The sequence below is a fragment of the Haematobia irritans genome, chromosome 5 (assembly GCF_050003625.1).
Source record: "Haematobia irritans isolate KBUSLIRL chromosome 5, ASM5000362v1, whole genome shotgun sequence".
NCBI classification, from domain to species: Eukaryota; Metazoa; Arthropoda; class Insecta; order Diptera; family Muscidae; genus Haematobia; species Haematobia irritans.
Genome location: NC_134401.1, coordinates 176275852 through 176298467, shown reverse-complemented (window position 1 = coordinate 176298467; position 22616 = coordinate 176275852). Strand labels below are relative to the sequence as shown.

The window sequence follows — 22616 nt, the reverse complement described above, 5'->3', positions numbered from 1 at the left end:
TATTCGAAATTACATTTTGTAAACTAGTGTTATTAGTCTACGTGGTGGGAGTTATCGCAGTGACTCTGGACAAAAAAGAAAGCATTTTGGTGGCAAATAATATGTATTAGTATAAAAATGTTAACATGCATACTTTGTTGCGAGTTGTTCAAGGTTTCTGGATCAAGACTGTAGCCAGAGAAAACCTTTTAATACTTACTGATATAAGAATTAATAGCAGCGATTGATACAGCTTCGTTTTCATGTATCTTAACCAACGGGGTTGGCGCATTATTCATAGCAGTATGACCAAAACCCGTGTGGTAACCAATTTTACCGTCCAGGTATCAATATAGAAATTTATAAGGGACAATGATACAGAAACGGTATCAAACGTTGGCGATACTTCCAACACCCGGCGTTATTGATGATTTTAATTCTATGGAATGTAATAATTTAACGATTAAAATAAATATTATATAGAGAACTCTAATTTTAGATGATCGTATTGCCGTTTATACCAATCCTGGCCTTGATTGTTCAAACGTCCATATCACTTCATGATGTTCTCGAATACCGAGTTGAAGTAGCTGACATAGAAACACAGGTAAGTACATAGCTACATGCAGTTCTTCCCAAGACATTAATTTCAATGTACCATATATCCAAGAATGCGCTCAGTATTGGTTTCACAGTTTTCCCAAACTAATTTTAAAATGTTACTGGGTATTAAAGTAACAAGGACATGTTTACATATTGAAGATATTAAATTATGGAAAAATGTCAGATTCCTATCTACATCAGCCTAGATATATAGAATCAATAATTTCAACGTTTATTTCATTTTTTCTTATTTTTTCAAGTGAAATCCAAAGTAGTTAAGTAGCACAACATCGCCGTTTGGCGACGCTTTTTTGCTGGGCAGGTGTATACGTACATACATTCATGTAAGGGTGAATTCCTACATGCAGGGTGTGACCATAATCACTCCATATGTACACTCTTAATGTTTCAGTGAAGGATAAGAAATGCATCAGCATATATTTCAAAATGGACATTATTTGATACTTACTTGGTAATTAAAATTTATCGCATCAATTCAATCATACGCCTTGACGGTGTCACTTCAAAGTTCATTGTGGTATATTCATATCATAGACATAAGCGAGGATCATGCTTAAAATGCTTTAAAATCCTGTATACTATAGGCACGTTTTTACAACAAATCATAGAACTTTAATAACTTTCAGTTCATTTTTCTAGAAAATATTTCTTCCATTCGCATTAATGTTGCCTGAGAGATTGGTTGTAGACGATAAACTTTTTTCCATTAATTTAAAATTCGAGTTCTTTAGAAAACCCTAGATACAATTCCATGTTCTATGTTACATAGAAAATAACGTACCTCGTAATTTATACCAATTTTTGAACTTCACTAGAGCTGTCATTCGGGATCGATTTTTATAAATCCCGGGGTTTCAAAATATAGAATCCCGGGATTTTTTTTCGGGATCCCGAAATATTCGGGATTTTTTTAAATATTCTAAGTAATAACAATCTACATCGCCTAAATCTAGTTGTATATTAAAACAATTTAGTTTAATTCAATTTTATTAACAAAAGAACATAAGAGTAAATTAAAAATCAATTTCAAATTGCTATCATACTTAACGAACACTTGTCCAACCCAACAAATAAACAAAAGAGAAAAAACCTCATGTACAATAAATTCTTACTCAGGGTGTAGCATATATGTTTATAAACTCATTTTATTTTATGAAATCTAGGTTAGGTTAGGTGGCAGCCCTATGTATCAAGCTCACTTTGACTATTCAGTCCATTGTGATACCACAGTGGTGAACTTCTCTCTTATCACTGAGTGCTGCCCGATTCCATGTTCAGTTCAATGACAAAGGACCTCCTTTTTATAGCCGAGTCCGAACGGCGTTCCACATTGCAGTGAAACCACTTAGAGAAGCTTTGAAACCCTCAGAAATGTCACCAGCATTACTGAAGTGGGATAATCCAACGCTGAAAAAGTTTTTGGTCTTCGGTCGAAGCAGGAATCGAACCCACGACCTTGTGTATGCAAGGCGGGCATGCTAACCATTGCACCACGGTGGCTCCCTCTATGAAATCTAGGGGCCGTTCGCACTGAATGAAGACTCCAATTTATTAATTAATAATGCTAATTGCAAATTTAACAAATAGCAATTAGTTTTCGGGATAGTTTTAATCCCGCCCCGAAAATCCCGGGATTTCGGGACGGGATTTATCCCAGGTAACAGCCCTAAACTTCACATTAATTCATCACACTTACAACTAGTTAGGTTAGGTTAAAGTGGCAGTCCATTGGGATACCACATTAACTAAAAGTACCTATTACAAATTGGCATGTCTAGTTTTAACCGCTGAACCTTCTCGTTTATTTTCTTCTGTTGAACCAACCAGATTGTTCCAAAAACACAAGCAGACTGCTTAAGTTAACTTTTTCCAGGTCCGCCTTTAATCTAAAGCTATATGTCCCTAAAATTCGCTTACGCCTTACACAAAAAGCAGGACACTCACACAAGAGGTGTTTAATTGATTCCTTTTCCTCCGCATAATAATGGCTCATACAGTAATCATTATACCTCGCGCCAATAGTTTTTGCAAAATCGCCTATCAGGCAGCGGCCCGTTATAGCAGATATCAGGAGTGAAATCTGACGTCTTGAGCACACAAGCATATCTAGTGTGCGGTTAGTTACTTAAGTTAGGTTAGGTATAGTGGCAGCCCGATATTTCAGGCTCACTTAGACTATTTAGTCCATTGTGATACCACAGTGGTGAATTTTTCTCTTATCACTGAGTGCTGCCCGATTCTATGCTATGCTATGATAAGCGACCTTCTCGCAGTGAAACCGCTTAGAGAAGCTTTGAAATACTCAGAAATGTCACCAGCATTACTGAGGTGGGATAATACACTGAAAAACTTTTTGGTGTTTGATCGAAACTGGGTTTGAAGCCACGACCCTGTGCATGCAAGGCGGGCATGCTAACCATTGCACCACGGTGGCTCCCTACTAACATAGTTACATAAATTTCCAATACATTTTTGCAAATCTGGAAATAATTATTATTTTGAACACTTTTGCTGGACATTCGACTACTTAAATAATTTTGCGACTCTGAAATAATTTAAAATTACAAATTTCAATATATACATAAATTATTGTATAGTGTTTCCTTCCAGTCAATTTAATTTTATTAAAATAATGAAGTTTTACCTAAATGTATATTAACCCTCTAATGCCCCAATTTTTTTGCCGGCTGATTAAATATTCAATGTTAACGACACAAAAGCAAGAAAACGAAACAAGAAAAATTTATGCGGTAAAATTCAGTATATGCTACAAAGCATCTTGACCAGATTTTATTAAGTTTTCTTTTTATTTTACCCATATTTGTTGTCTTAAGGTGTGTTTTACTAAAAGCTTCCTGATTTTACGAAGACCGCCTAAAGGCGGGATTGGGCATTAGAGGGTTAAAATGACCATAATTTGACCCTTAGGACAGTTTTAATCCTAGTTTTAAGTTTTTACTATAGTACAGGAAGTTTCAATCAAAGAAAAAAAATCTACTACGGTTAAGTAAAATCATAAATAAACCCGACATTAAGCTAGTGGAGTTAACAAATTCCAACTCTTCTAAAAAGCGAACCGCCCTAGTACAGGCATGCATACAATGAGCCAACGTCGGGATAATGTGTAAGTAGGACTGTATTTTTATACTATTGTGTGTCCAGAGCAAGCTGTGGAAGAGCAATATCAATTGCGTGCAAATATTTATACACACCATCGCACAACCATTTGTTTTCGTTAGAGAAACAAACGGAAGACGTATATATATACCAATATACCAAGTGGCAGATTTAAGTTGGTTATACGGAGTTATCACATAATATTAAATTTAATATATGTTTAATTATTGGAACAAAAAACAGGTAGCGCATAGTTTTTTATTACATTTTTCATGTTTCTGATCCTTTGTATTCCTTTTCTCAAATTTTACTTTTTATATTCAAGAATTTTTATTACACTTTTATTTTTTATGTAATTTTTAAATTTTAAATAGCTTTTTTACTCAGGCTGATATTTGAACCTGGTTATGTTGGCACTATAACATAACACATTAGCACACTAAAAACGAACCACATCTTGCGTTAAAATGTCAATGCAAATGTTTGTAATATGATCCTAATATCACACCAAGGTATACAATTCTAACTACTTTCCGAAATATCATTAATTTTGAATAAAATATAAAGAACACACACGGACGAAAAAGACTGTTTTTCATATGTTTGGGTGTAAAAATTATATGTTTGGAACTCACATTTTTTAACACAATATTTTTAAGTGCAAGCATATAATGTTCATAAACTATCATAATATGTTTGGGACATATATGTTAATATGTTAGAACATATTATGTTTGGGACATAAAATGTTTGTAAATATAATATGCTTAGACGCAAACATATATTAATTTGGAAATAGCCTATAAATATATATGTGCTTAGAAAGAGAGACTTAGGGAGTATGCTGCAAGAAAATAATGGAAGTAACCAATTGGCGCCTTAAAAATATATCCAAACAAAGACAATTTAATTAAAATTTTTTACTACCAGTGTATGCCCTATATTTTTAAATATTGTTTTTAGTTGTCTTTTCTCGGTGTATATTTTTGTATAAATATTCATTGATATCCTATTCTTTTTTGCTACAATTAATTGTGACGTTTTTCACATTTAAATAGAAAAAGTGTTTCTCCGCATTTCCGTCCGAAAAATAATAATGACCTGTAAAGACTAAAAATCGCCAAGTTGATAATAAAAACCCAGAAATAGCCTAATGTGAAACGCATTCTTCCGCTAAATTAAATAAAAAATTTGGGGAGAACTAAGCCAAAGGGATCCCACTTTTTATTGGGTATGTGAATAATTATTATTTTTACCATTTTCTTAAATTATCTTCAAAGGAGAAATATTTTATTGTATTTTGGAGTACCACACAGCTGTAGTAATAAGTTTGGATTTAAATTGATTAAGTATTTGTTGTTATATTTACAAGTTCTTGGTATGTGAATAATTTTGTTCCTGTTTGTACATATCTAATCCCGTGATGTACAAATAAATTTTATGGTTACGCGAGGATATTTTCTGTTATTTGATTCACATACGAGCAATTACAATTATTGTTCCGAGATGCAAACAAGTAACTAATTAATGAAATAGTTTTCTGGTACCAAAGAGTTAAGCGAATATATCACAAATGATGTCCTAGTGATGTAAAAAGTTTCCTTTAAAATGGTATCGGCGGCCTTTAAAGGGAGGTGAAGAATAAATAATTGATGGTTTCACAATCGTATTGCTAGGTCACGTGCCGAGCATTCATCTTAATTTCAATGTAGGGTCTGCAGAGCTGTTAAATATTGGCTTCGTAGCACATCGCTACCTTCAGTCCACAGAATTCCAAGATGAAAACCATAGCTTTCATGTGGTGGTCAATTTATCAATTTGTTAGTCATTCGCTGACTCAATAAATTGATAAATTTACCAGTCGACTTAGTCGATATGTACATTTTTATGTTTGATTTAAGGTTACCATTGCCACAGATTTGGGAAAAGTTGTTACCCATTTGCAGTTGGAACGGTCAGAGGTGGCATTTTACATATTTACGAATGGTAGCAAGGTTCGGTAAGTTCACTAACTTACACGAACGCCCACAAATATCTGATGTGTTTCCGTTACAGTTCAAATCTGACCCAACGCTTTGCTGTTACAGACCAAGCACTGAGTAACATGACCACCTGGAGTGAGGTTAGCGTACCCACGTCACCAGATGATGACGATTACGAAGTTTTATTAAATCGCACCGAATTTCAATATCGTCTAAATGAATTTAGGTAAATCCTTCACGATAACGATTAGAGTGTCATTCACGCAAGCCTATGTGTCACATGTGGAATGTAATTAAAATGCAAATTTTACCCATTTCATTGCCATGCACGCCACAGAGACAGGGTACGCGCTGAGCCAGAGGATAATTCAATCACCGATGTCATGAACTGGTATACATCGATTAACAAGGCTCTGCTACATCATCTATCGGAACAAATCAAGGAAGCTGACAACAGCGGAGTGTGGAGGTGTGTATTCTGTATGTGTCCTTAGATTTCATTTTGTTATCCATCTCGGTTATTGTAGATATTTGGTGGGCTTTAAAAATCTTCTCAAAAGTATAGAGTGCCAAAACATTGCCTCCTCATATGGCATAAAGTTTTATGGGCGAGGTTCTCTTGGCTCCGATGGATTTGTGAATTTCATACGGTATGAGTTTCTTGCAAGGGAATTCATCAACTCTACATTAAATTATGTTCCATCATTAAGGGATATGTACACGAATATCACAAGAACGGAAAAATACAAGAAGATGAAGGCAATGTAAGTCTCTTGTTCTATTGCGAAGTGAACCAAGTCTATTCCCAGATTTGACCCAATGTCAAATATTTATTCTTTTCTTTCAGGAGTTCAATGGTACTGAAACAAACTGGGCGAAATGTATCTGATGAACAAAGCGCCATTGAATATTATGATTCGATGCACAACTATACCGACGATTTGAGAATACTGCAAAAGGATTTAAGGCTGCAAATCAAGTAGGTAACATTTGATAATACCATGCGTTTCTTTGTATTATTATTAAGTTGAGAAGATAAACATACTGTCTGTGGGACGTATCATAGTTTATCTTCATGGTGACAATATTTGTTGATTTTTTAATTTATGTACTTACATAGATTCTTTTTATAAATTCTTATCAAATGAATAAACTTTTTTTATTGTGTAACAAAAAAATTACATTTCACTATTCATTTCCATTGAGTGAGACGAAAACGTCTCTCAGAAGCTGATTAGCTATCTATCGTTAAATATATTTCCAATCGAAGACTCTTTCATATGAGAAAAAATTCCCTATGAGAAATAAAGTTGTGGTTTTTCTAACTTTCTTTCTTACTGTGACCATCAATTATTGTTTGTCAGTCGCATCTCTTCTCATACACAAAAACAATTTAATTAAATTAATTTAATTCAATTATTTTTGTAATTGATACTATCATTTCTGTGATTGAAGACATTTATATTAAAAAATAATTGCATCAATTAATTTCGTGATTGAAGGCAAAAATATTGTTTGTGTGTAATTTGTTTAGTTAACCCCACACATACTCATAGCTATCTCTTTATATGATTCACCGGTGTCGTTTCTCCTTTTCATTATTTTCTAAGACGATTTTTTTAACAAAAATAAAAATTTTAAATTTTTAATTGATACTATCATTTCTGTGATTGAAGACATTTATATTAAAAAATAATTGCATCAATTAATTTCGTGATTGAAGGCAAAAATATTGTTTGTGTGTAATTTGTTTAATTAACCCCACACATACTCATAGCTATCTCTTTATATGATTCACCGGTGTCGTTTCTCCTTTTCATTATTTTCTAAGACGATTTTTTTAACAAAAATAAGAATTTTAAAGCTTATATTTACACAAAAAATTGGGAAAGAACCCACGAAAAAACACACTTCAAACGATTTGGTCTTCCATAAACCTCTAAGCAGTTCCTCGAAAGTGTGTACTTCTAAACAATTCTAGTACTGTCATAAATGCAACAAATTAATTTTTCGCCGTTAAAGGCCGGTACCATGTTCGGTTCGATAAATCCTAATCAAATCTAGATGAAAAGGACAATGCGTATCAATTGTGTTAAATTATCTGCTTTTGATCGCACTATTTTAATAAAGAAAGCGCTGTAATTTCAACATTGTATTCCATTTTGCGCTATAAAATAATGTTAAATATTTTGGAGCGGGAAAATAAATTAATTACACTGAAAAAACAATGAACCCACCAGGAAGAAAACTTTCGGTTAATTTTAGAAAATTTTGAATATTTGTAGAAAATTTTAACTAAACAGTATTAACATACAAACGTTGGCATCACGCCGATGTCATAAAAATAAATAAATATTTTTCGACAAATTCAAGAAAATTTATTAGACATAACTAAATTTTTTTCACTTGTTGAAGAAAATTTTGTAGTTTGAAGGAAAAACTTGGAGTTCAAAATTGCAAGAATGTCTTTAGTGACATACGAAGTTGATGATGGACGCCTTTTTGGTAAAATTTACAAATTTAAAGAAATTCTGAACAATTTTGTGGAAGACACGAATTTAGTTAACCTTTATGCTTCATTTGAGTATATTTTTTCCTCGGTTTTAGTTAGTTTAACTAACGTACACAAAAAATTAAACTTCCTCCAAACATTATAATTCCATGAACTAAAATAAAGTTAAATTGGCTTTAGTGAAATAGAGAGTTCACTTGTATATTAGAGTGTATATTAGATTAAAAGAGCCGTAGGTGTTTTTAAACATATTCTTCATTTAAAAAAAAATCATATTAAGTGTGTATTAAGGTCGTGTTTCATAGATGAAACCCAAAAATTCTACGATTACTTTCCTTTATTTTTGATACTTTAAACCATTCTCTACAAGTTAAATTAGTTGAAAACGAAAAGAATGTAAACGCGGCCTTATGTAATAACGTTAATCCATAAGATTTAACGTCTATGGATTAACGTGTCTCAGAGTGTTTCAAAGCTCCTCAAAATGGTTCAGCTGTACAAATTTGGTCCCGAAATTGTTTAATAGAAACTTAATTTCATTTTTGCTAAGGAAATACGTTGGAGAAACATTGAAGGAAGCAGCTAAAAATGAAGCCCTTGGCATTTCAATATTGATTGTTGTACTATGTGTTTCACCTATAATAATAGTCCTCGTAAAGAATGCAGCAGCCACCATACAGGTTAGGGGAAAAGATTTAATAAGACAGAAAGTCTGTTTGCATTGTTGTTTTTTCTTTCAGATGTACGCCCTAAACTTGGCCGAAAAAGCCAAGGAATTGAAAAGGGAAAAGCGTAAAAGTGATTCCTTACTCTTCCAGATGCTGCCTCCCAGTGTTGCAATGCGGTTAAAACACACTCAGCAGGTGAGTTTAAGGATAAATTCAATAATATTTTATCCCTCGCGTTCATATTCCTATTTGTATATCTCATTTCTCTAATGCAAATTCGTATTCTTTATGGCGAAACATAAATAAAATACACTTGTGTCATACTGAATTTAGGGACGATTAAAAAATGTAGCCTTTAACATGTAAACTTATTTACTTCAGCACGTTGCATACGATTCAGACCAAAAAATTACCGTACAAAAAAGGTTAGGCATGTTTTGGTGTGCTCTTCAATTTTTGGAATCAAAGAGAAGAAACTGTAAAAATTTTGATATATTGACTCTGATATTTGGCGAGTCTACACTGAAAAAACAGTGAACCCATTTCCATTGCAAAATGAACTAAACTGTAGTAATATTGACCATGATTTAGCCCTTAAGATTTTTTTCAACTTGCCTAGTTTATAATTCTCTTAAATTTTAGTTCATCTATAACATTCTATTTTAGTTCATTTTTACAACACCATAAGATTTATATACCCCTACCAAGTTAAAAAGTCAATATTCTTTTGGTTTACTTGCTTATTTTGTGGGAAACCCGATAATAAAAATTGGTTTACAGCCTCTTTAAAATGTCGACAACTAAACTATTTTTAAATCAGTCCTTCCACAGTACAGAGAAATTAAATAATTAAAGGAACAACAAATCGTTTTACTATTATGAAAATGTTCATACATTAAAATTAAACTTTCTTTAAGCAAAAGTACTTTATTATAAAAACTTATGATGAAAGTTCTTAATACAATGTTTTTTGTGAATAAAAATTATGACCACGTGGAACAGAGAGTAGTTCATTTGAACCCGCTGTGTGGACATTTTGACTTATCCTTTTTTTATTCATCGTAGGTAATTTTTTCACATATCTTGCTGGAAAAAATGGAAGCAATAATGAAAATTGTTAAAAATTAACACCATGTAATGAAATATAAGTTTTTAATTCTTTATATTAGCTTGTAACTTACCATATTTGGGGGCATTTTATCAAATGGTGTAAGGAATTCAACTTTTCTTTGGAAAACGTATCTCATAAAATTTGTACCTGAAACAATTAGAGAAATAATGAAGTATTTTATATAAACTCATAAAACTGTGTTGTTATCGATGTGAAGGATATAATAAAATAAATATTCTAGTTGAAAGAAAGACAAAGTTTTAATATAAAACTTACCAATTCTCTATTAAATTGTACGCTGAGGGGAAATATAAAAAGTTGTCCAAATTTATTTGGGTTACTCTGAAATTAAATATATATTTTTTACATTAATTAAAATTATTAAGTAGGTTTCCAAAAAATCTAATGACAAAAATAATAATATGCATAAAAATATTATGGTTAACCCTAGGCAGTCATCATTTGTCAAAATGACGACACGTAATTTCATTTTCGATTTAAAATGCATTTTAGTCTTTTGGAAAATGGTAAATTTAAGTTATACTAATTCGACCGTTTTATGAATTTTTGTGTTATACTACTTAAAACCAAATTGAATAAGAAAATAAATTCAAGTTTGGTTCACTTTTTCGCTCACGATGAAAGTTATAGCGTCTTGAAATGAGCCGTAGTCAAAATGACGAAGGATGACGTTAATGTACAAAAAATAAGGATGACTGTACAGGGTTAAAAGAAAGTTAAGGAATCCTTACCAATTCACTATTAAATTACAAGCAAAGGAGTACTTAAAATTTTTCCAAATTTTTAAGGGGTTATTCTGAAATTAAATATTTGTTTTTTACATTAAAAATATAACATTGGTTTCCAAAAAATTTGATTAAAGAAATACTAACATAAGGTATTAAAAACCTGTAATTTTGATGATAAAAAGGTCATAAAAACGTAAATATTCTAGTTGAAAGAAAGCCAATTTTTAAAAGAAAACTTAACAATGCTCTATTTTTTAAATTTGTTTGAATCCATCTGGAGTTGCTCTGAAATTAAATATTGCTTTTACAACAAAGAAAAACATTAAACTGGTTTCCAAAAAAATTAATTAACAAATAATAATATACATAAAAAAATATTCTTTTTAAAAGAAATCCATATTAAAAAAATACTTACCAATTTATGACTAAACTGTACGCTGAGATATAACAAAAATTTTCCAAATTCATCTGGAATTGAATATTAATTTTTTACATTGAATAATAAAAATTTCAATACACTTTCAATTTCAACATATTTTCCTAAATATTCTTAATAACTTTTTTCTAAACTACCGTTAATATATTAATAACTTTCATTTAAAAGGTTTAATAAACAAACACCAATATATGTCTCAAAAATCCAAAATATTCCATGCCTTTATATTCCCTTGTTGCATACCTACTTAAAAGATGCAACAACCCACGCCAACGCCAATTGTACAACTGAAGCATGCCAAACAAAACCAAGCAAAGCCAAAACATCCCTACAACAACAAAAACACATGTGCCTTTATTGAAAACAACACCTCATCCAGACAAAAACCATCAACGAATAACAAACACACGCACACACAAACCACTAAATGAACAAAAATAAAAACAACCCCACGCTCATGTATACACAACAAAACTCAAGTAACATCATCTTTACATTAATCACATTCCACTATTCCGATAAAGATCTCTGTACTATGCATTAGTTCATCGCATCTGCTGACAATTTACTCTAAGAATAATATTCGTAAAGGCACACCAGTTTATGAACGATGAAACGTTTAACTTAAAGTTTGCAAAATTTTCATGAAATGTTATCTACCATTTTTGACGAAAATGTCTATAAATTTAATTACATGTGAACTAAAAATATTTCATTGGGTAATTTTTTACCAACAATTATTAACTATAGGAATGGTCAGTAAGAAATTGCTATCCACTTTCAAGTTCATTTTTCGTAAAAAAATATTTTCTCATACAAAAAAATCTTATAGTAAATTGCACTTATTATTTAGAAAATACTTTACATTTCACAAGTAGTTTTATAGCATGACAAACGAATTTTTAACTACCAGTTAAGAAATTTTTTAAGGAAATTTCCATCGTATTTTGTAGGCCATGAACTAAACGATTGCTACTTAGAATTTGTAAAATTTCCTTTCGAGTAGTTAATTTTCGTTGAAGATACGAAAAATGAACTAAAATTCTGGAAAATTCTTGTAATAAATTATTGTAAAAATCTTCTTAAATTTACGAGACACTTTTTTTCTGTGTATTATGAGCAGAACAAAAAATCAAAATTTCCTTTCACCCAACTTTGAAGAATTGTTGAACGAAAAGCTTTTTGCCACGATTGATGAGAAAATCGAACCAAGAGCGTTTGGTTATATCAAAAAGCTCGTCAGAAGTGTTTATATTGTATCTGAGGTTGATTAATTTGAAAGTTATTGTTGAATAAATAAATAATTTTGAAAAAAAAAATAATTTTTTTTTTTGTCAAACCCCGTATACAGGATTTTTTGAGAAATTTTCCTTAGTTATTTGCAATGCAAATTAGCACTATTTTTTGCACAGACAATTAGCTCTCACTGAATTATTTTTTGTTATATTCAATAACAATTTTTAATAAACATATGGTTTTTTATACCCTGCGCCACACTGTGGAACAGGGTATTATAAGTTAGTGCAACACCCAGAAGGAGACGAGATAGACACATGGTGTCTTTGGCAATAATGCTCAGGGTGGGTCCCTGAGTCGATATAACCATGTTCGTCTGTCTGTGAACGCATTTTTGTGATCAAAGTCTAGGTCGCAATTTAAGTCCAATCGCCGTCAAATTTTGCACATGTTCCTAATTTGGGTCAGAATAGAACCCTATTGATTTTGGAAGATATCGGTTCAGATTTAGATATAGCTCCCATATATATCTTTCGTCCGATATGCACTAATATGGACCCAGCAGCCAGAGTTTTATACCGATTTGCTTGCAATTTTGTACAAACTTAGTCGTATAGTCAAGTGTGCAAAATTTGATTGAAATCGGTTCAGATTTAGATATAGCTCCCATATATATCTTTCGCCCGATATGGACTTATATGGCCCCAGAAGCCAGATTTTTGGCCGAATTTGGTTGAAATTTTGCACTAGGAGTACAATTAGTAGTATAGTCAAGTGTGCAAAATTTGATTGAAATCGGTTCAGATTTAGATATAGCTCCTATATATATCTTTCGCCCGATATGGACTAATATGGTCCTAGAAGCCAGAGTTTTGGCCCAATTTTTTTGAAATTTTGCACTAGGAGTACAATTAGTAGTGCAGTTAAGTGTGCAAAATTTGATTGAAATCGGTTCAGGTTTATATACAGCTCACATATATATGTTTCGCCCGATATGGACTAATACGGTCCCAGAAGCCAGAGTTTTGGCCCAATTTGGTTGAAATTTTGCACAGGGAGTAGATTTATCATTGTAACTATGCGTGCCAAATTTGGTTGAAATTGATTCAGATTTAGATATAGCTCCCATATATATCTTTCGCCCGATATGGACTAATATGGTCCTAGAAGCCAGAGTTTTGGCCCAATTTTTTTGAAATTTTGCACTAGGAGTACAATTAGTAGTGCAGTTAAGTGTGCAAAATTTGATTGAAATCGGTTCAGGTTTAGATACAGCTCCCATATATATGTTTCGCCCGATATGGACTAATACGGTCCCAGAAGCCAGAGTTTTGGCCCAATTTGGTTGAAATTTTGAAAATGTTATTTCTATAAAAAGTTTTGTCAAAATTTTATTTCTATAGCAAATTTTGTCAAAATTTTATTTCTATAAAAAATTTATTCAAAATTTTTTTACTATAGAAATATTTTTTTCCGTAGAAAATTTAGTCAAAATTTTATTTCTATAGAAAATTGAGCCAAAATTTTGTTTCTATGGAATATTTTGCAAAATTTTATTTCGGTCTAGCGAACAACATTTCTTAAATTATATTTCTTTGATGTTCCGCTTCAATTGTTTTGGAGAAATTAATGTTAAAAATAACAAAGTTTGTTGTTTTAGCAAACTGACTTTTCAGCAGACTTTTCTGTTTTTCTTTGCAGATAAAAAGAATGAATTTCAATTTGCCTTTAATTTGTTTTCATTCCTTTTTTCCTTTGGTAAAACCCCAAATTTTTTAAAACGTTTTTAATGCAGATTTGTATTCTCGTCCTCCAAAAATAAATTGAGTCAATTGAGTGTGATGATTGCGATTATTGCGCAGGCCAAATACACAAAATCATTGTGAATTGACTTTATACGTCTATACATTACTTTGTCCATGCCTATATCCATTTTAGTGCCAGGAACTATTTCGACGCAAACATTCACGCATTTTTGCGTGAAATTCATACACACAACGGAAATGTCTGTATGAGGTTGTTTATATATGGGGTTATTTTATATGAGGTGATTTTATATATGGGCTAGTCATAGGAGGGAAGTACTCCATTTTCACATCTATAATTCTGGCTTCCGAAGTTGGGCCTTAGCATTTTGCTTGAATTCATAGATATATAATATACACTTTTAACAGAATTATTACGTTCAGGACTATATTGAATGATCGAACAATATTATAATTTTACAGATTAATAAAATGTGTTTTTTATTTTGTTTACAATGTCAATTCTCGTCAATTAGGTTCCAGCTGAGCTCTACGAATCAGCCACTGTTTATTTTAGCGATATTGTGGGATTTACTGAAATCGCTGCGAGATGTACTCCCCTAGAGGTAAGTATTTATTTGCATTTTCGCTAGAGAAACTCGTATCTTCGTTTCTATTAGATATAAAAATCAGTACGGGTTTCAATTTGATATGCAGATTTATAGTTTATTGCGATTGGCAACTGCTAACTCTCTTGAATGCATAAGTGAAGATTAAAACTAAAGGCAGAATTTACATATGGTTGGACATTGTTATTTTGAACAAAACGATCAGAAGATTAAGAGGACAAATTTGTTGAATTTCATAGCGTAAATGTTTTCTCCGTAATGCGCTTTACAGACTATCAGTTATTCCGGACGGAATGTCGGTGTTTGTAAAGAATCTTACAGTGTGTCGGATCGATACGACTTGTCGGCGATGACTAAATAATCGGTAAATGTGTTATCGATCCCATAAACATGCAGCAGTATCGATTACTCCTTCGGACTTAACTTATAATGTGCACAATATATGGGATATGTTCGACACGAGCACTGTCGTCCGGAATAACTGATAGTCTGTAAAGCGCATAAAGTGGACAAGATTATATTCTACTGATATCTAAAAATTCAATTCAATATTCTTGTATTTAAAATAGCCACACGATAGACGATTTAATTTGTATAAAGAAATTCAAGTTATATTTGTGAAGGTTTTAAAAAAACTAGTATACATATAAAGAAAAATTCAATTCAATTCAAAGTCTATTTAGGTTTACATCAAAGTTATTATTTCAAAGGCTCCTATATTAAATCATAAATAACAAGTGTACCGGTTGCAGGTGTATACCTCAACAAATATGAATAACATTATAAATAACATTTTAGTATTTTATCGGAAAGTTGGTAGTACAGAGTTCAACAGTAGTTTCTGTAGACTTGTCGGCCCATATGGTGGATTACCTTGTAACATTTTCAATAAAATCGATGGGGGTATTATATAGTAATATTGCTATATGAATATCGGCAAAGAGGATTGCCTTGTGCTAAATTTTGTAAAATCGTAAGGGATACCTATATTTGATATAATGTTATGTTATGTGGTTGGCTATACTCGTACTGTATTGTTTTTTTTTTTATTTTTATGAAAAAATCTATAGTTTTCATTATAATCGACTGGCGTGTTTACAGAAAGTGAAAATCCTTAGATACACTTCTTTGAATTTATGTACATGTCCGCAACACAAAGAAACATTTATTAAACTAAATCCACAAACTTCTTACCGCAAATAGTTTGTCCTAAAAAATAAACTTTAGTTTTACATTAGAAGGGTACATTTTTCAGATAAAAATGTGAACTGTTTGAAAAAACGAGGACATTTTACAAGATTCCAATATGTTACGTAGCCGTGGTCTACACATCTTAGTTTTTGTCAATACTGGTACATAGAAGCTCGTAACGATTCTATGGCTGTCATTCCCAAAGTGAAACCACTAGGAGCAATTTTTAAACCCTCACAATGATTTTAACTTGTTTTGTAGGTGTTTCAGTACCTCTGATACAAAAGAATCAAAATTCAATAAAAATTAACAATACATTCTTCCATATTCGCACGTGACTCGTCTGTAATATGCTGACTAATGCCATCTTTTCTGTTAATATAGGTAGTCACATTTCTCAATTCCATATATCGTGTTTTCGACGAACGTATCGAGTGCTATGATGTTTATAAAGTGGAAACCATAGGCGATTCATATATGGTGGCCTCTGGACTACCGGTTGAAAATGGTGAGTACACCGAAAAAAAAGTTTACTATTTTTTATGAAAAATGAACTAACCCATAGTAAGAATGACCATGATTTGGCGCCAAAGATTTTTTTCATCTAGATAAGTTCATGATTTTCTTAAAAATTAGTTCATGTATTGCATCGTATTTTAGTTCATTATTACTATGCTGTGGGAAGAATATAGTTAAACTAATTCAAAATATTCCTGCTATCCGGAAAAATGAACAATTTTTTGGGAAACTTGTATTAAGAAATTGGTTTGAAATAAACTGTTTGTCGGTATAATTTTCAAAAAAGTAGAGAAATTGAGGAATCAAAGGTACAACAAGCCTGTATACAACTAAGAAATTTTTCGTACAAAACAAGTCAATTTTCTATAACCACCAGTATTTTATTTCAAAAAATTATTATTATATTACACAAAACTATGGCTTATGATATACAATAAAGGAAATATTTGTATTCGTACGTTGGATGGATATTACTCAAAAGAGTAATATTCAATGTTATTAGGACTAACTAATTAATTTAAATTTCCATGATTCCTATCCATATGAAAGATATATGCGGCATAAGTTGCTATATTCATTCAATTGTTGTCCAATTTCATCGATTTTGGCTAACTTTTGTTGGGCGGATTTGTCTTATAAGCATCTGCAATTGCAAAGTTATACAAAATATAAGAAAAATATTATCGAATTCTATTGTTCATATTTTTAACTTACGGCTTTCAAGAGTATTTTCTAGAGCCAATAAAGATGTCAGCTTAGTTAGCATTAAACAGTAAGAATACTCCAAAAAATTACCATTACAAGGCCTGTCTACCTGCAAATAAAAATAATTATTTTTAATAAATTGAAATTTTGGTTTTATTAAAAACGGACAAAATACCGTTTATAGAAAAACTTACCACATTGAAAAATCCATCCAGTAGGTACATTATTAGAATCACATCCATGGACTAATGGGGCGTTATTGAAATTATTCTCAGAATATATTTGAAATAAAAAATATTATAAAATTAGACATAATTTCCACTTTTCAGTATAGCATTTAATATTTAAGGTGGATATTAATTTCGAGTTTAGCGGCTAAAATCGAAATTTTCATGATAAGTTTTCTTTAATAATCCATTATAAAAAAATAATCTTTATAAAAAACTTGGTTTGGGCTATTCTCCATCAAGTTTTATGTAAATTTGTATCGAAGACGTATAGTTTTACACTTTTCTTAGTGATTTTTTTTTAATTTTAGCGGCTAAACTTGAACTTAGTACTCACCTGTAGGAATTGCTGTAACATAAAAAATATAGATTCAAAAACAATTGTTACATCTCCAACCTGTGATCCAGATGTAGAATAAATATAAATCATCCTATTACGACTCATGTTGTATATTTTTTATGTAAATCAATTAAAAATCCGTACTAATTTTAAACTATTAACAGAAATATACAGTTCCTTAATCTGTTATTTGTTTTTTTTATCAATAAAAAGCGTTTTTGATTACTCGAACATCACATCATTCACTTCTCAGTTTCTAAAATATATTTTCATTAATAAACACCAATACCGCACGTACAATTTTGCAAAATTAAATCCACGTGTGCACTTCATAAATGCATCAACAGAACTGAATGTAGCAATAAAACTCAAAGACACAAATAGTCATAAAGGATACATACCGTAAAGAAAAACAACTCCACACACACACACACACACGATCCCTTTCTGATCTCGCTATTGCAAGAAAACAACTCTCACCACAAAACATACAAACAACACACAAGGAACATTCCATTGTCTCTAGAATCAAAACAATCAACAACAGTATAAATGACGCAATAACAAACACAAACAATCATACGAGATATACACAAAATGTCTCTAAAAACTCCCTCACATGATGCACTCACATTTTCCAGTAGCACGTTTATTGATTAGTTGGAATTCTATCTATAAGTTAAGGTAAAATATATACCAAATCTATGAGGAATCTATAAAAAATTATATACACCCGTCAAGGATTATATTAACTACTTTTTATTCTACTTCATCTAAAATGTTCCATGTGAGGAAAAACACTCCAACATATAATAAAAAGGGAAATAATCTGTAGGAAGTCATTATACGAATCGGTAATGTCGTTAAGTTAATTTTTACTACAAAAATTTTTTTCCATACAAAATTTTTTCTTAGTAAATTGTCCACATTTCACATCATTCACTTCTCAGTTTCTAAAATATATTTTCATTAATAAACACCAATACCGCACGTACAATTTTGCAAAATTAAATCCACGTGTGCACTTCATAAATGCATCAACAGAACTGAATGTAGCAATAAAACTCAAAGACACAAATAGTCATAAAGGATACATACCGTAAAGAAAAACAACTCCACACACACACACACACGATCCCTTTCTGATCTCGCTATTGCAAGAAAACAACTCTCACCACAAAAGATACAAACAACACACAAGGAACATTCCATTGTCTCTAGAATCAAAACAACCAACAACAGTATAAATGACGCAATAACAAACACAAACAATCATACGAGATATACACAAAATGTCTCTAAAAACTCCCTCACATGATGCACTCACATTTTCCAGTAGCACGTTTATTGATTAGTTGGAATTCTATCTATAAGTTAAGGTAAAATATATACCAAATCTATGAGGAATCTATAAAAAATTATATACACCCGTCAAGGATTATATTAACTACTTTTTATACTACTTCATCTAAAATGTTCCATGTGAGGAAAAACACTCCAACATATAATAAAAAGGGAAATAATCTGTAGGAAGTCATTATACGAATCGGTAATGTCGTTAAGTTAATTTTTACTACAAAAATTTTTTTCCATACAAAATTTTTTCTTAGTAAATTGTCCACATTTCGTAGTAAGATTTTTATATTGTCCATGTATTTTTATAATAGAATCAACGATGCATTAACTACTGTGTTGGAAATTTATTTAAGGAAAAATCCTTCCCATTTCTTAGTTAGTGAACTAAAAAACATTTACTGAATTTTTATAAGTTTTCCTTTAGCTAAGTTAATTTTCGTTGTGGTTACGAAAAATGAACTATATTACAGTAAATTTGTTGAACTATGTGAAAGTTACAATGGTCCTTAAATTTACAAGACACCTTTTTTTCTGTGTATTTGATTTTGGCATTTATACTTTTTCATGCGAATAAATTTATCTGTCGTACATCAAAAAATTGTTTACGTAGTTTATAATACTATTAAACAATAGAATAAATTTATAAATTTGTTGGTCAAACTTAGAACCAGTTAGTTTAATTTATGTGTGTGAAGATAAATTTTAAAATTTAACTTTAACAGAGCAATTTTAACAGGTTAACAGAGCTATGTTAACGGTTAACAGAGCTCTTTTATGTAAAAAAATTGGAAATTTGAATTTAATTTTAGATTAAAACTTAAAAAATGGCGTTGTATGTGCATTGCAATTAAAAAAACAAATCAATAATAATAAAAAACACAATGAGTAATAACTAACTTAAAGGAATATTAGGAATATATCTCAGAACTGTTAAAGAATGGCTGGTTGCAAAAATAAATGGTAATAAATTGATTTGTTTAAAGTATGAAATTGGAGATAGATAGGTTGATAAAACTGGTACCACATAAAGCTCTCGTCGAGTGCTATCAGATAGTACAAGAGTTATATTCCAAATTCATTTCAGATGCGAGAAATTTTGAAAGTTTAGAAATCTGGAATAGCCCACTGTGCTGGAATGGAAAAAGATAGGTTAATGAAACTGTTACCACATATAGCCCTCGTCGAGAGCTATCAGAATATATTCGTGTTGTATTCCGAATCCATTTCAGATTCGAGCAATTTTGAATGTAAAGTTAAATGATAAAAATCTAAAGTGGCCCACTGTGCTGGATTACAAATAGATAGGTAAATGAAACTGGTACCACATATAGGCCTTGTTGGGCGCTATTAGAATCTACAAGAGTTATATTCCGAATCCATTTCAGATTCGAGAAATTTTGACTCTAAAATTAAATTTTAAAAATCTAAAATGGCCCACTGTACTGGAATGGAAAAAGATAGGTCAATGAAACTGGTACCACATATAGCCCTCGTCGAGAGCTATCAGAATATATAAGCATTATAATTCAAGTCCATTTCAGATTCGAGAAATTTTGATTCAAAAGAAAAATTTTATAAATATGAAATGGCCCACTGTGCTGGAATGGAGAATGATAGGCCACTGAAACTGGTTTCACATATAGCCCTCGTCGAGAGCTATTAGAATGTATAATCATTACACTCCAAATTCATTTCAAATTCAAGAAATTTTGAAATTAAAGTTAAATTTAAATTTGAAAAATATAAACTGGCCCACTGTGCTGGACACGAAAAAGATAGGCCAAATAGCCCTTGTCGAGTGCTATAAGAATCTATAGGCATTATATTCCGAATCTATTTCAGATTCGAGAAATTTAGAAATTAAAGTTAAATTTTAAAAGTCTGAAATGGCCCACTGTGCTGTGGAATGGGAGAAAGATAGGTCAATGAAACTGGTACCACATATAGCCTTCGTCGAGAGGTATCAGAATATATAATTGCTATATTCTAAATTTATTTCGAAATATTGTCAAAATTAGAAATAAAATAGACATATTTTCCTTTTGAAATTTACCTCTGTGACTGCGTAGCAAAATGTGTTAAACCTCGCTGTTATTAATATAACATAACATACTTTACTCAGAGAGTCGCTCTCTTGATTCGACTCTCAACAGATATTGTGAAAATAACATAGCAGTGGTACCAGTTTCATGTGGTACCAGTTTCATTAACCTATCTTTCCCCATTCCAGCACAGTGGGCCATTTGAGATTTTTAAAATTTAACTTTAATTTCAAAATTTCTCGAATCTGAAATGGACTTGGAATATAATGCTTATATATTCTAATAGCTCTCGACGAGGGTTATATATGGTACTAGTTTCATTAACCTATCTTTTTCGTGTCCACCACAGTGGGTCATTTGAGATTTTTAAAATTTTACTTTACATTCAAAATTTCTCGAATCTGAAATGGATTCCTAATATGATGCTTATATATTCTGATAGGTCTAGATAAGAGCTATTATTGACGTTAATTTCATTCGCCTATCTTTTTACGATTTTGAAAAAATTTAACTTTTCTATTTTAAAATTTAATTTCAAAAATATTTGAGTTAATAGTGAGACACTGCTATGTTATTTTCACAATATCTGTTGAGGGTCGAATCAAGAGAGCGACTCTCTGAGTAAAGTATGTTATGTTATATTAATAACAGCGAGGTTTAACACATTTTGCTTTTGGCAATATTTCGAAATAAATTTAGAATATAGCAATTATATATTCTGATACCTCTCGACGAAGGCTATATGTGGTACCAGTTTCATTGACCTATCTTTCTCCCATTCCACAGCACAGTGGGCCATTTCAGACTTTTAAAATTTAACTTTAATTTCTAAATTTCTCGAATCTGAAATGGATTCGGAATATAATGCCTATAGATTCTTATAGCACTCGACAAGGGCTATTTGTGGTAGAAGTTTCATTGGCCTATCTTTTTCGTGTCCAGCACAGTGGGCCAGTTTATATTTTTCACATTTAAATATAACTTTAATTTCAAAATTTCTTGAATTTGAAATGAATTTGGAGTTTAATGATTATACATTCTAATAGCTCTCGACGAGGGCTATATGTGAAACCAGTTTCAGTGGCCTATCATTCTCCATTCCAGCACAGTGGGCCATTTCATATTTATAAAATTTTTCTTTTGAATCAAAATTTCTCGAATCTGAAATGGACTTGAATTATAATGCTTATATATTCTGATAGCTCTCGACGAGGGCTATATGTGGTACCAGTTTCATTGACCTATCTTTTTCCATTCCAGTGCAGTGGGCCATTTTAGATTTTTAAAATTTAATTTTAGAGTCAAAATTTCTCGAATCTGAAATGGATTCGGAATATAACTCTTGTAGATTCTAATAGCGCCCAACAAGGCCTATATGTGGTACCAGTTTCATTTACCTATCTATTTGTAATCCAGCACAGTGGGCCACTTTAGATTTTTATCATTTA

General features: G+C 31.3%; 1 protein-coding gene across 1 annotated transcript in view; it reads left to right on the top strand.

Annotated features, from left to right (window-relative positions):
• The window catches only part of LOC142240526 (uncharacterized), a 31361-nt gene that overhangs the window by 5036 nt on the left and 3709 nt on the right, over window positions 1-22616 (top strand). The window contains exons 2-11 of the mRNA XM_075312228.1: window positions 479-586; window positions 5622-5719; window positions 5776-5928; window positions 6040-6171; window positions 6230-6466; window positions 6550-6681; window positions 8765-8894; window positions 8955-9077; window positions 14696-14785; window positions 16364-16487. Coding sequence (XP_075168343.1) covers window positions 479-586; window positions 5622-5719; window positions 5776-5928; window positions 6040-6171; window positions 6230-6466; window positions 6550-6681; window positions 8765-8894; window positions 8955-9077; window positions 14696-14785; window positions 16364-16487 — 1327 coding nt within the window. The remainder of the gene's footprint in view (window positions 1-478; window positions 587-5621; window positions 5720-5775; window positions 5929-6039; window positions 6172-6229; window positions 6467-6549; window positions 6682-8764; window positions 8895-8954; window positions 9078-14695; window positions 14786-16363; window positions 16488-22616) is intronic.